At 46.3% G+C, this 13,948-nt stretch overlaps 4 protein-coding genes across 6 annotated transcripts; 2 read left to right on the top strand and 2 right to left on the bottom strand.

The window, feature by feature from the left end:
* Positions 1 to 27: 27 nt before the first annotated feature.
* On the top strand, positions 28 to 1,362 carry ndufb10 (NADH:ubiquinone oxidoreductase subunit B10). The gene is made up of 4 exons (XM_003964550.3): positions 28 to 242; positions 493 to 631; positions 1,004 to 1,143; positions 1,218 to 1,362. Exons 1-4 carry the CDS (start codon positions 98 to 100, stop codon positions 1,301 to 1,303), a joined length of 510 nt encoding a protein of 169 aa, XP_003964599.1. The 5' UTR covers positions 28 to 97; the 3' UTR covers positions 1,304 to 1,362.
* A 108-nt stretch (positions 1,363 to 1,470) lies between these two features.
* Positions 1,471 to 3,359, bottom strand: rps2 (ribosomal protein S2). The gene is made up of 7 exons (XM_003964551.3): positions 3,239 to 3,359; positions 2,806 to 2,943; positions 2,637 to 2,726; positions 2,401 to 2,508; positions 1,997 to 2,330; positions 1,668 to 1,759; positions 1,471 to 1,591 (listed from the first exon to the last, which is right to left on the bottom strand). Exons 2-7 carry the CDS (start codon positions 2,938 to 2,940, stop codon positions 1,511 to 1,513), a joined length of 840 nt encoding a protein of 279 aa, XP_003964600.1. The 5' UTR covers positions 2,941 to 2,943; positions 3,239 to 3,359; the 3' UTR covers positions 1,471 to 1,510.
* A 236-nt stretch (positions 3,360 to 3,595) lies between these two features.
* rnf151 (ring finger protein 151) lies at positions 3,596 to 5,766 on the bottom strand. 3 transcript variants are annotated; one of them, XM_029836800.1, is made up of 4 exons: positions 5,536 to 5,766; positions 4,927 to 5,223; positions 4,727 to 4,823; positions 3,596 to 4,228 (listed from the first exon to the last, which is right to left on the bottom strand). In XM_029836800.1, exons 2-4 carry the CDS (start codon positions 5,124 to 5,126, stop codon positions 3,758 to 3,760), a joined length of 768 nt encoding a protein of 255 aa, XP_029692660.1. In that variant the 5' UTR covers positions 5,127 to 5,223; positions 5,536 to 5,766; the 3' UTR covers positions 3,596 to 3,757. The 3 variants fall into 3 exon arrangements, with proteins under 3 accessions (XP_029692660.1, XP_011602175.2, XP_003964630.3); XM_011603873.2 differs by having other exon boundaries at positions 4,927 to 5,151; positions 5,536 to 5,765; XM_003964581.3 differs by having other exon boundaries at positions 4,927 to 5,096; positions 5,536 to 5,763.
* A 280-nt stretch (positions 5,767 to 6,046) lies between these two features.
* On the top strand, positions 6,047 to 13,947 carry tbl3 (transducin beta like 3). The gene is made up of 23 exons (XM_011603874.2): positions 6,047 to 6,219; positions 6,341 to 6,392; positions 6,581 to 6,676; positions 7,011 to 7,058; positions 7,149 to 7,290; positions 7,369 to 7,453; positions 7,595 to 7,765; positions 7,859 to 7,934; positions 8,007 to 8,103; positions 8,178 to 8,410; positions 8,488 to 8,629; positions 9,058 to 9,116; positions 9,291 to 9,391; positions 9,473 to 9,608; positions 10,164 to 10,403; positions 10,494 to 10,564; positions 10,788 to 10,944; positions 11,025 to 11,083; positions 11,446 to 11,549; positions 11,765 to 11,836; positions 12,004 to 12,162; positions 12,664 to 12,757; positions 13,322 to 13,947. The coding sequence occupies exons 1-23, from the start codon at positions 6,188 to 6,190 to the stop codon at positions 13,677 to 13,679; spliced, it is 2,784 nt and encodes a 927-aa protein (XP_011602176.2). The 5' UTR covers positions 6,047 to 6,187; the 3' UTR covers positions 13,680 to 13,947.
* The last annotated feature ends 1 nt before the right edge of the window (position 13,948 follows it).

Here is a 13,948-nt window from a genome sequence, read left to right as displayed (position 1 = left end):
TTCTTTTTTTGGCCACCTCTGCCGCCACCATATTGGCTCTTCTGCGCATGCGCCAGCCCAGAAGGAGAGCTGTTGAGGTCGAATTTTGAAGGCTAAAATGCCGGATCATGAAAAAGATGCATACCCGGAGCCTCCTCGTCAGACTCCGGCTCCAGACAAACAGACAGCGCTGCCGAACCCAGCCTTGATCCTGTCCAAACTCTTCTATTACTCCGTGGACCTTCCCGTCACCACATTTAGAGGTAACGCCGGCTAATACGCTAACTTGGCTAACGTGTTAGCATAACATAGCCATTAGCAACACCAGGGACGGGTTGGTGGTTTATAATTTATTTTAGCATGAATTATACATTCGATATTTTGGGCTTCCTATTTATCATATCGGACCAGTTGCACCGCTGTTGTTTGAGATCATAACAGAAATAACCGTGACAGCTCTTTCAATGAGCCGCTAGCCAGTGGAGCGTCGCTCACGGTTCTCTCCATCCACAGAGGCTGTGGACAGCATTCGGGGTAGGAACAAGTTCGTGTACTACCACCAGAAGTTCCGCCGTGTTCCTTACCTGACCGAATGCCAGGAGGGAGATTATGTCTGCTACTACGAGGCTGAGATGCAGTGGAGGAGAGACTAGTAAGTAACAGACCACGCACAGATGTGGGTTTTGTAGACATCGTTCCGACACAAATGGGGTTTTCCCTGTGAAATATGGACAGTTTTTTAAAGTGCCAAACGAATAAGCTCTAAAACAGGGATGTCGGAACCGTCCTCGGCCCAGTTTTGAGCAAGGTAAGTGGGAACCCAGGTGAATGCGACCTGGTAGGTCAAAAATCCCGGTCCGGATTGGGGCCCTGGTGGACTGGGTTACGACACTGCACTTTAAAAAAAATACTTCTATGCCTTGGATAAGATTATTTATTTTTAAATCCAGTGTGATGCACTTATACAACATAACCTCTTGTGCATCCACTCCTGGACCTCATCACCCTGTTGTTCACTCCCCAGTAAAGTGGACCAGGAGATCGTTAAAGTAGTCCAGGAGCGCATGAGGGCCTGCCAGCAGAGAGAAGGGAGCAGCTACTTGCAGAACTGTGCCGAAGAAATGAAGCAGTTCAACGACGCCACCAAGAACTACCAGTCGCGTTGTGAGTGATCCGCTTAAGAGACCTGGCATATTTGAACTTGAAACAAGCGCTTGAATCAGATTCCATCCTTTCAGATGGAGACCTGGGAGCGTACGCCAGCGCAAGGAAATGTCTCATGAAGCAGAAAGAACGGATGGCAGCTCAGGCAGAGACCGCCTAAGTACCGCCTCACCATCTGTCCTGTGTAATAGTTGTAAAATAAAGTTTATTGGACCCAAATCATAGCCCCAGTGTATCACTGAGCCCGTTTGTGTTTTCAGTCCCACGCATCTTTGTGTCAGTGTGGCTGTTAGCATCTGTATACAAGCAAGAGACCAACAACTGTGCTTGGCTTTTCAGGATTTTATTCAGCCGTTCTCAACGGTGTTTATGAGGCGGGTGCCTGCATGGTCTGTCCCCTCTGCACAGACACCCTGGTGTGAGTCTTGGCCAGATGGTCCGTGAACTCCTGAATGGAAAGCGCACATTGTCAACACGCATATTTAACAAAGCCACGCAGACGACCCAAGTCTGATTTGACGTACCTGGTAGGGAGACTTGGTGAAGACGGTCTCCTTCCACAGGTCAGGGGTCAAGTAGCTGTACGTCTTTGAGATGGCGTCAAAGGTGGCCTTGGCTGGAGAGAGAAACCAGGGGTGAGCTGGGGCTCCAGCACGGCGCAAAAATTTACGTTTAAATCAAAATGTCAGGTACTGAAAAGGGGAACAGAGAAGACCACAAAGAGGGTCTTTCTGCCGTGCATTACAATCCCTCTTCCTTTCTCTCCTGATAACGACAACGCCACCACAGCAGAGGTGAGGCTGAGCAGAGCAAGGAGAACAAACAGAGCCCACAGTCATTAGAGGAGCCTCACCGAAGTTTCCAAGGGTGGCTGTGCAGCCTCGGGCGGAGGTGTAGCAGTCATCAATACCGGCCATCATGAGCAGCTTCTTGGGCACGGGAGCCGACACGATTCCAGTACCACGGGGTGCCGGGATGAGACGCACCAGGACCGAGCCGCAGCGGCCCGTCACCTTGCAGGGTACGGTGTGGGGCTTACCGATCTTGTTTCCCCAATAACCTCTCCTGACGGGGACAATGGACAGCTTGGCAAGGATGATCGCCCCACGGATGGCGGTGGCCACCTCTTTGGAGCACTTCACTCCCAGACCCACGTGACCATTGTAGTCGCCAATGGCAACAAAGGCCTGTAAACGGAACAAGCAGTCAGATTTCACGTCCTAATGAGCAGAGACGAAGGCGACACCGGTAACTTGCCTTGAACCTGGTGCGCTGACCAGCCCGGGTCTGTTTCTGGACAGGCATGATCTTGAGCACCTCATCCTTCAGACCAGATCCCAGGAAGAAGTCAATGATCTCAGACTCCTGCACAGATCACGTGTTGTAAGTGGGGGCATTTAACCCAGTCAGACATCCGTGGTGGCATCAGGCTGTACATGAATCACTTTTTAAACCCTAAAGTGCCTGATACCCATCATAAGTGAAAGATTTACCTTGATGGGCAGAGAGTACAGATAGATCTCCTCTAGAGTCTTGATCTTCATGTCCTTAACCAGGCGACCCAGCTTGGTGACTGGAACCCACTATATAAAAAAATAACATTTTTGAAAAAGGACTCTAGATTTAGTTGAGTAAACTCGTATCGCAGATGTAGGAACCTACTTCCTTGTCCTCGGACTTGCCGCCCCGGGCACCGCGGCCCCTTCCACGGCCTCTGCCGCGTCCGCGGCCCCGACCGCGTCCACCTGCGCCAAAACCTCCGCGAAAGCCTCCCCTACCACCGGCGTCGTCCGCCATTTGCTATAAAAACCATACATCTTATTACTAACAACCTTCGATCAAAAAGTTGGTACAAATATATGCAATCGTTACTGACAACACGAGTTTCGCCGCCATATTTAAGACGAGAAGACACATTCATTCATTGTCGTCATATATCCTATTTATGTCCTCATTATTATCCCAAATACGAGCAGATTATTGAAATATCATCTTAGGGACAAAATAATGTTAGCTAATTAAGACACTAAATGAAACGATGTAAGAGATACATTAGGATTTTCTCAGGGAGGCATAATGTCTATGGGCAACTTACGTGATCCGTATATCAGGAAGAAGACTAAATCAAAGTCTCGTTGGTTTTTATATCAGGATGTTCTCGCGATGTTTCCTACTACTCGACTACGATGCCGATAGCTCCCTCTAGTGGTAGTCCTTTTCTGTTCACGTAATTTGTAACGCAGTTCAATATCTTACTGCAATCAACGTGGTTTTAACTTTGCAAAAACGGACAAACAAGAACCAATAGAAACGAATAAAGATTCTCAAGTTAACAAATGCTACAATACAAAGGTTTCCTGTTCGAAAGTACCTATCGTTTTTGTAAATGTAAATTCATACACCTCCATCTGTTACTGGAAAAACGTATTTGCAAAACAAGAACAACACGTTCCACTGTCAAAACTTTATTTATATATAAAAAAATACAGCATAAAACTATAACAAACTCATTCGCTTAAATAACTGCTTACATGGTTAAAACACACTTTCAATGGAATTAACGCGTGGAGAAAATATCCACATCGGCAGCGAGGTAGCAGTACCGAGTCAAGATTTAGCAGCTCCTGTTGCTGCTATTTGGAGTCCCACTGAAACTGCCAGTGGTCTCCCTTAGGTCGTCTTCATCTACCTCCTCTACCTCATCCATTACTTCCAGGCTCTCGCAGATCAACCCTATCTGCCTCTTCATGTGGGCCATGGTGCTCTGCATCCTCCTCATCTTCTTCTGCAGGGCAATGGCGATGGCCCTGTGGTTCTTCTGCCTGGCTTCATACTCCTGCCTCAGTTGCTTGTAGCAATTGTGTTGTGCTTGCGTGCGATGGGAGAGTATGGCCCCGCAGCCCATGTGGCAAGGCTGACGCCAGTGCTCACAGTGGCGGGCGTGGATGTCCAGGTCCCTGCGGAGGAGCTGCGCCCGGCAGCCCTGATACGGACACGGGATGAGTTCATACAGGCAGCTCATGGTGTGACAGTACTGTTCTGAGAGGGGGAAGGTCTCTGTACAACCGCGGATCTCATTCTTACACTGTCAGAGGGGGGAAAGAAGACAGATGCAGAGCAGTGATTAAATGTGGCTTATCAAGGTCATTAAGAGGAACATTCTCATCGACTGTTGTAATTAAATACTCGAGTAACAAGCAGGGCTGTAATTCAAGTATTACCAGGCCCACTACTCTGACATGTTATTGTGAGTTTAATATTGTAAGGGATTGAAAAGTAAAAAACCCACAATATTAACTAAATAAAACAATTGCAAAAATCTTCTGATTTAAATGTATCAGCTCTTTCTGACAGTACAGGATAATTGTATTCACAAAAATGCTAAGAGATCAACAGAAACAAACAACAACTGAAGACCCCTTTATGCCCCCCAAAGCTGATCCTTAGTATAGATAAAGTGACACAGCTTGATGCTAAACAAGGGCTAATGTGACCAAACTGGCAGCTAATTCTGCAGCTATAACTAATAAGGAAAATCCATTAAAAAAAACAGTAAAATCATTTCCTTGTTTCCATTTCCTACCTTAATTTTCATCCGCCCGATGGATTTGCTAAGCTTGAACATGACGAAGATCAAACTTGGGTTAACTGGCTTCCTGCAGCAGGGACAGGTCTCCTGTCTATACAAAACACAGACACAATCAGGTTTACAACAGCAGAGTCAATACAAAATGCTTACTTTGCTTTTTAAGTTAATAAACAAATCCATGTTATGTCCAGTACCTCTTCAGCCACTGTAAGATGCATTTCTTGCAAAAGATGTGGTGACATGCAGCTCTCACTGGACACCTGAGGACCCCCTGGCATATGGTGCAGATCAGGTCGTAGTCTGGAGTGTCCACAAACAGCTCCACATCATAGCCCCCACTGTGTGCGGACGCCTCTGGCTGTGCCTGGACTTGGCCGATGGGAACACTCGTCATCGTGGTGAATAATCTTTAGAATTTACTTCATGGGACATTAAAGTTGTGTCCATCAACTGATAATTCTCTACAACTTGGCTGCATACAACACTGCAAGCTTTTGAACATAAAGGCATGAAGTCACAAAACTGAATTGTTCTGGAAAGTCACATGACAACATGGAGCAGGTGTCAAGCTTCCACCTGAACCGCCTTGTTTGAAAAGAAATATACGATCAAAATTATATTAAAGAATTTTTACAGTTTTTATGTTTGAAATGAATTACGTAAGTAATCAAAGGTGCCACATTCATGAAACAAAACGTCTTTTCTCACACTTCTTAAAAAGCACAATTCCACCTCATCTCCAATGGTAAAAACACATTTAACATGGTCTGAACTGAAATCCTAAACTAAAGTTCTCTACTCACCATACTAATCGCTTGTTCCTCACCGTGTTTCCATTCCCGGTGCAGCTCAACTCATATCGCTCCTCTCACAAGTCACACACACCCGTGTTATCAACGCAACACACATGAACATTCCTGAACAAAACACGAAGAACGAACAGTGCGACGGTGTGCGCGTGCGTGCGCGTACACACAAATGAAAACGAGAACTTAAAAAAACCTAAATAACAGAGAGAGCGTTCCTATAATGATGCGCGTCCTTTCCTTGTTTTTCTAGCATGGAAGGTCAGCGCCCAGCTCCAACAGGAACGTTTAAATATGAATAGTTCAGGGGGGCATTGTTATGAGTGCGGACAAGTATCTGATAACAACACATGTAGACGCGTTTTGTTACAATTATAAAGTAACTCATAGTTCTACTGTTTTATAGTATATTTTATATGGAATTCGGTGGTGTTTACAGACTGCGCAAATTGGATTTTTCTTTTGTTGTTATTCTAGTATGCGGCTCATCACACCTCGGTGCGTTCCGATGACGTGTAATTTATGCGACTCCACTACCAACATGCGTGAGGGATGTGTTGAGTTAGCCAACGTGGGGAGTGAGAAATAGGTTATTTATGATACTTATGTTCGTTTAATTACACTGATATAGCGCTTTTCTTGAAGGAATATGGCAAACCCCCACCTTCACTTCAAAACAAAGTAAGTTTTTGACGCACGACACGTACAGACAATAAGAAACACTAGCTGGCTAATGAAAGCTAGAGTAATGTGTCATTTGAAATTGAACATTTGCATTGGAATGTCTTTTACTTTGTTATAGTTACGCTGTTTCCAGCAAGATTGAACCATTTTACAAAGGAGGAAAAGTGCAGGTGAGGTTGCTCTATACCTGTTTACATAACGTGCAAGTGGCAGATTTTGTCACACTGAGAAAAAAGCTGCCACAGATTTTTCCATTACAGGATCTCAAGCCGTAATTCAATCAAGTGTAAAGTTACTATTAATTTACGTGTAATAACAATGCCTCCCCTCTAACTTCTACCCAATTTACGTTTTTCAGATCAGCAAAGATGAAAATTACATCTTTTGTACGTGTGGATCTCGCATCAACGTTTTGGAGATCAGCACTGGAAAGATTGTTCACAGCGTTGAACATGTGAGCCTGAGACATCTTGTAAAATGCTTGATTTTAGTTTATATATCTGGACAAATCCATATATAAATATTTTATACAAGATTAATTTGTAACTTGATCTCCGATAATGTATCCTTGTCTTGCTGAGATTTTTGGTCATGATTTTAAAGTTGGCATTGATCATTTAATAAACTAGTTTTAGATTTCTCAGAGGATATGAGCTTGTCATTTTGTGTTTTGTGTTGTATTGCTGAACATCACTGCACCTTTGAAATACAATGATGGCTTTCTTTTTTCTTTTTACACCACCTTAGTGACCTTTTGCCCATTTCACTGTATTTCACTGTAATTTCAGGATGATCAAGAGGACATCACATCCTTCGCACTCAGCAGTGACGATGAGGTAAAGCTACTTCAGTCGGACATGATCCTTGTATACGTCTGTAAAAGAAGATTCAGTGTGTGTGTTTTTCTGCCCGGTGTCCCAACACAGCTGCTGGTAACAGCTAGCCGAGCTCTGCTGCTGAAGCAGTGGGACTGGAGGCAGGCTCAGTGCACGCGCTCGTGGAGGGCCATCCACACTGCGCCTGTTGCCAGCATGGACTTTGATTCAACCTCCACCCTCTTAGCCACCGGTCAGTACTGTTTTATCCACGGCCGGTTCCTGTTGTTGTTGACTGACAGATGTTATTTATCTTGTTGGTGTCCTGCAGGCGGCTGTGATGGCACCATAAAGATCTGGGACGTGGTGAAGCAGTACTGCACCCACAACCTGAGGGGCTCATCTGGTGTCGTACAGTAAGCTTCAAACTATGGAGGAGAACGCTTGGCTTCTTCATTCATGCTGTTGCTTTGGTAGCAAATGTCCAATCACTGCAGCTTGCAATGTGATTGGACAAAACAACACCTTCTATTTCAAATGTTTCTCTGTCATTCCAGTCTGGTCCAGTTCCACCCAGACATCAGCAGGCTGAAGCTCTTCTCCTCCTCAATGGACTGCAGCATTTGGATGTGGGACCTGAGCACCAGCCTGTGTGTGTGCATGTTGCAGAGCCACTACAGCGCAGTGACCTCTCTCAGCTTCAGCCCCGATGGTGACACCATGATCAGGTATGGCGCGCGTAGCTAATCAAAGCCTGAGCTGAAGTTCTGGTATTTATAAAGTCTGCATGAGTTATCCGTGGGCATGTGCTTCATTTGTAGCTCAGGCAGAGATAAGATCTGCACAGTGTGGGACTTGAAGCAACAGAATGCCAAGAGAGCTATACCAGTCTATGAGGTAAGGCTGTGAACACAAGGAATATCTTCTCATCTGTGGGAAATCACTCCAGCTCCATATCTTTGTCGGCAGGCGGTGGAGGGTGTCATTTTTCTTCCTGAAAATCAGGATTTCTCTCAGATCGGAGTGAAGAACCCTAAGTTGCATTTCGTCACTGCTGGCAGCAAAGGTTCACTTCTGAAATCTGTGGTAGTGTATTTGTGTGTTTCCCTGTCACCAATGTTCTTTCCCCCTTCATCAAAGGCATACTGAGAGTGTGGGACCCCAACACGGCGCGTTGTGTCTTCAGCCAGACCCTCGGCACCGTCTCAGTGAAAAAGGATGACGAGGAGGGGGAAGAGGAGGAGAAGAAGGACGACAACCCCCGCAGTTTGACCCATCTCCTCCTCCTGCCTGCCTCCTCAAGACTGGCTACAGTCACAGCAGAACACAACATAACGCTGTACCAGCTGGCTGGTCTCACCACACTGCAGCAGGTGGGCATTGACAAAACACACGCCAGGATATTCCATCTAATCCAAGTTGGCACATTTAACTTCCCTCATCCTCTCAGTTTGTCGGCTACAACGACGAGGTGCTGGACGTGAAGTTCCTGGGCAAAGACGACAGCCACATCGTGGTCGCCACCAACAGCTGCCAGCTGAAGGTGTTTGAGCTGCTCACCAACAGCTGCCAGATCCTTTATGGACACACAGGTGAGTCGCCAGCAGGGGGCAGCACGAGTGTATAAATGTCTGTATATTTGTCAGCTTGAAACCAGTTTTCACTCTAGGACAATAATGTTTTCATTATCAATCATCAGCATTTCGTAGTGATATAGAACTAATGATGAAAGTTCAATATCATTTAATTGTAAGATAGCAATAACCTGTACTAAGCCTGTATTTTTCCAATTGTCACATCCATCCATAAGACCTTATAATGAACACCGCAACAGCTTTTTAATTGATCTTTAATGGCATAGATGCCAAAATCAATTGTGTTAAGACTCCAACAGGAGTGGTGGAAATGAAAGCTGTCATTGTAGGATTCCAGGCAACCGTAACACAATAAACAAGCTCTGTTACAGAACTGTGTCGACACCTCACACTCACCGCTGCTTTTATCTGCTCTTCTGTCACAGATACCGTCCTCTCATTGGATGTTTTCAGGAAGGGCTCTCTTTTTGCAAGCTGTGCAAAGGTGAGCGGGCATTTTTACACAATCACAGCGCTGTAGACAAAGAGCAGAAACTATGCCAGAGAATAAGGAGACAATGACAACTGGGACATGTGTCATCCAGTTTCAGCTCCACATGTCAACACATATTCTATAAATAGGTCAAATAAATGACACGGATGTGTCATTTGTCTGTAGGACAGGTCAGTTTGTGTGTGGCAGATGGACAGCGGGCATGTGCGCTGTGTGGCCCGGGGCACCAGCCACACCAATGCTGTGGGCTGCATCTCCTGCTCCAGGTATCACACCTTGTTTTCAGCACCCTAAAACCAAGCCTTCCACATAAACAGAGATAAACGTCGCCCCATGTGTTTGTTCAGGATGAAAGCCTCTTTTGTAGCGTCTGGCAGTCTGGACTGTACAGTGAAGGTGTGGGATCTTCCTGCTGACTTGACTGCAGCAGAGGAGAGCATCCAGCAGCTGACCCTCCGCACCACCGAGAAGGCTCACGACAAGGTGAAAACGCAGAATTCAGTAGGAGGAAGGAAATTCAACACCACTGTTTGGAATATTAGGCCACCTCACAGTTGTGCGTCATTTGCAGTAATCCAGAGATTTTGTGTGTAGTGATGATATCACACCCTATTTCCTCCTAGAATCTGTATTTTACGCTTTAATGGAGTTACAGCTCGTGTATGTCACGTACGCAGCAGCTGCTGAGTCAGTGTGACTTCTGAGGCAATTTTTTTTCAGCCTGTCAGATCAGAGCCGATGTATGAGCCTGTCTAGACTGTTGTGAGCTGATACACTCAGTGTTTATCCTGCTAATATAATACAAATATTGATCGTTATTGTTCTGTTTATATCAAATTTGAACAATGATAACGCAGAAGTAGCGCGAATGTGATAACTTTATTTATCCTGCTTTATGTCATAGCTCTAATAATTGTGAATTATTCACAGCAGTAATAAACTAGAATCTGAATATTTAAGGGAAGTGTTCTTTAAATGTCCAAGGACAATTTTCACCTCTTTTGTCATGTCTTCCTCCTCTCTTCCCCCTCCTCACAGGATGTAAACAGTGTGGCGGTGTCGCCCAACGACAAGCTGCTGGCCTCGGCCTCCCAGGACCGTACCGCCAAGCTGTGGTCCCTGGCAGGGGAGGGGAACCTGGGCCTGCTGGGGGTGTTCCGGGGCCACCGAAGGGGTGTCTGGACTGTCTGTTTCTCTCCTGTGGACCAGGTGCTGGCAACATCGTCGGCGGACGGCACCACCAAACTGTGGAGCCTGCAGGACTTCAGCTGCCTGAAGGTGGGCGCCAACGTTGTTCGTTATCTCCGCCCGGCCTGCTGCCAAGTATTGGATCATTGAGTGACACTGTTGTTTTTATTATTCTTTAAGACATTTGAGGGTCACGACGCATCTGTTCTGAAGGTCATCTTCGTTAGCCGAGGCACTCAGCTCCTCACCAGGTAATCCTTCTGCCGCCTGATTCCTTCACCAAAAAGATGAATCAAGTCTAATCAACAAAAATGTCACTGAAGCTAGTTTTTATGGTCTATTTTTAGAAACCGTTTGTTTCTATGGGTAAAATATGAGGGGGGTGGGGGTTATCCATCAACTCTTTAGTTTTCTCTCCGTGCACGTTCACACCAGCAGCCATTCGCATCTCCTCTCTCTACGTTGTGTCCTCAGTGGTTCTGATGGTTTAGTGAAGCTGTGGACGATCAAGACCAATGAGTGTGTAAAGACGCTGGACGCTCATCAGGATAAGGTGTGGGGTCTCCACGGCAACCGCAGAGACAATAGGATGGTGACCGGCTCGGCCGACTCTAATATCACCGTGTGGGAGGTGAGTGTGGTTTGATCTCCAGGGATGAAGTGGTCCTTCACCAGACGATCGCAGTGAACGCTGTCTTTGTTGGCTGTCAGGATGTGACTGAGATGGAGGTGGCAGAAGAGCAGGCCAAGCAAGAAGAGCAGATACTGAAGTATGACGCACACATTCACATGCGCACAGACAGAACACCACAGTTATCTGCACAGCAATCTGAGCGGCAATATTCAGGCTGGGGAGTAAAATATGTGACAGATGATAACAAAGCTCGGAAGATTTACGCAGACGCTCCGTCTGTCGCCCACTGAGCAAACAGATGCTATTGAGCTAAGGTTGACCTCGCCAAAGGTCGGGATGTCTGATAATGTCTGAGGAGTACATGCGGGCCAACAGATGGGAAATCAAACTCAGAAAAAGAACGTTGCACACAGATTTGATCATTTCTTAACCTTTGAGTGTGTATTTATGTCCCTCCGCTTCCCCTGTGTGTGTGTGTGTGTGTGTGTGCGTGTGTAGGCAGCAGGAATTATCCAATCTGCTCCAGGAAAAGAAGTATCTGAAGGCTCTGGGTCTGGCGATCTCTCTGGACCAGCCTCACACCGTGCTGACTGTCATCAAAGGTACCGGATCACCGCTACAAATAAATGCTCATGTTAGTTAGACGGCGCCTTAGACATCAGGCAGATGCCTCTGGAGCAGAGATTTAGAGGTGAAGTTATGTGTTTAAACATAGAACGCTGATAATTCAGCGGTGGCCACATGTGGGAGCCATTTTAACGACTGCTGTATGAGCTGAAACACTGATTTTGATGCACGTTTCCGACACTGCTCGCAGCAATCCGCCAGACAGAGGACAGCAGCGAGCTGTTGGAGAAGACTGTGCTGAAACTGCGGGTGGATCAAAAAGGTAACAAATCCAGCGGGGTTGGGAGTTTCTCTTTGACTGGGAGATATAGCATATAAAAGCCTCCACTCAGCTTCTCTAATGACTGACATATCAGTGAAACCAGGACAAGCCATAAAGTGTTTGTTTTTATCGTTCTCGCCCTCTCCCCCGCTGCCAACCCCACCCAGAGGCTCTCCTGCGATACTGCGGCGTGTGGAACACCAACGCCAAAAACTGCCAGGACGCTCAAGTGGTCCTGCAGGTCCTCCTCACACACGTGCCGCCAGAGGAGCTGCTGCAGTACCAGGGGGCGCGGACCCACCTGGAGGGACTCGTCCCATACACAGGTCAGCGGAGACGCTGTGGTGCAGCTGTTTAAGACACAGACTGTCTGAAATCACACACTCCTTCCCTGTTCACTACCCCCTACAGGAGTGGGCGGGGGTGGCTTCACTCAGCTACTTGGTGACCTCACTGACAAGCTTAAATTCCACTTTCGGATACTCAGCCGTACCAGGCTGACCTCAGTGCCAGTTGAATAATTAATATTAAGAAATATTAACAGTCACTGGGTTTGTTTGTTGATGTACTGTTGTGTCATGATTTTGAATTGAACTATTAGTTTGTGTGCGGCTGCAAAGAATGATGGGATATATTGCTAGGTTAGGGAGGATCACGTGTTTGCTATTTTTTGCAGTGCATTATAGGAGACATTGAGTTCACTATAAAGGGTAAATGATCCTCACTCATCGTTCAAACAGCCCATTAAGTGCACTATTTAGGGTAGACGGGGTGGTTTCGGACCCAGTGACTTTCCATAAAGATACAGAACATATTCTCTTTTGCAGAGAGACACATGCAGAGGATTGGCCGTCTCCTGCAGGCGTCCATGTTCCTGAACTACATGTGGCAAAAGATGAGAGTGGTGGGAGAACCCTCAAGGTAAGACTGAGTCACAGCGCAGATTACCTTCTCACACGCACGCACACACACACAAACACATTCTTGTACTGTATTTCTGTACTCTTAAAGGCATAATGCATTCCCCAGCTCCCTACCTTAACCGTCCCAACTTGCCCCTAATCAAAGTACAATTCTGTCCTCAACTTTATAATCAACTTTATAGTCTTAACAGTCCTTTGAAGTTGTTAGGACCAGTCTAAATGTTCTCACATCCCAAAAATGTCCTCACTTTGCTAGTAAAATGCAGGTTTTGGTACTCGGTATGTAGCAAGTATGAGAACACACACCCGTAACACCAGCTCCATTGCATCATCAGCTATCAGAACCCTAATAGTGTGTGTCTTTGTGCATGGAAAAATGAGGCCGATCCAGTCGTGTCACCGTGTAGACGGCAGCTTGTTTTTGCAGGGCAGGAAAAGTGTCTTTTTATTTTTGGCTTCACTCCAGCTGCAGATGAAGCCAAACTGATGTAAAGATTGGTAAATGTAGCACCTAATTATATTCGTTAAACATGATCTAATATCTGTCCTCCATCCTCTCCAGCATGGACCAAGATGAGGAGATGGATACCAGCCCGTTGGTGCAGCCTTTCTTCACGATTGACAAGGACAGAGGAGACGTTGAGAATCGAGAGGGCGAGGACAGAGACAGCGGACAGGATGAAGACCCCAGCTCCCCGCTGGAAGACGAGGAGGAAGAGGACGCTGATGTCAGCACCACCAGGAGGGTTTCTGCACGAATACAGAGCAAAGAGGGCGGCAAAACAAACGGCCGACATCCCTCTGTCAGCGAGGAGAGTTCAGAAGAGGAAGACATGGACGAGGAGGAGGAGGAGGAGGCGGGAAAGGCAGCGAAGCGTCTCTCCGCTTCTTCTACACTATCACAGACAATCGCCAGCTGACCTTTCTAACCGATGTGGGATTGTAGGTGGGATTGACTGGTGTGGGTGTGGGAGAAGGAATGGGAGATTTAAAAAAAACACATTCCCAGAATTGAAGACTTCCTGCTTCCCAACAGTAAATTATGCGCCGGTTCTATTTCACGAGTCTGAGCTGAATACAGAGAAATTTCCTTGTCAGCCTGCAGTGTTTCTCCAATACCTGTCAACAGCTTTAGTCTTTTTTTAAATAACCGTGTATATTGTTGAATAAAAATCTCTCCAAATTCAAG

Source organism: Takifugu rubripes, chromosome 5 (genome assembly GCF_901000725.2).
Source record: "Takifugu rubripes chromosome 5, fTakRub1.2, whole genome shotgun sequence".
NCBI classification, from domain to species: domain Eukaryota; kingdom Metazoa; phylum Chordata; class Actinopteri; order Tetraodontiformes; family Tetraodontidae; genus Takifugu; species Takifugu rubripes.
The sequence above is the reverse complement of the archived record's forward strand: the minus strand, read 5'-3'. Positions and strand labels throughout refer to the sequence as shown.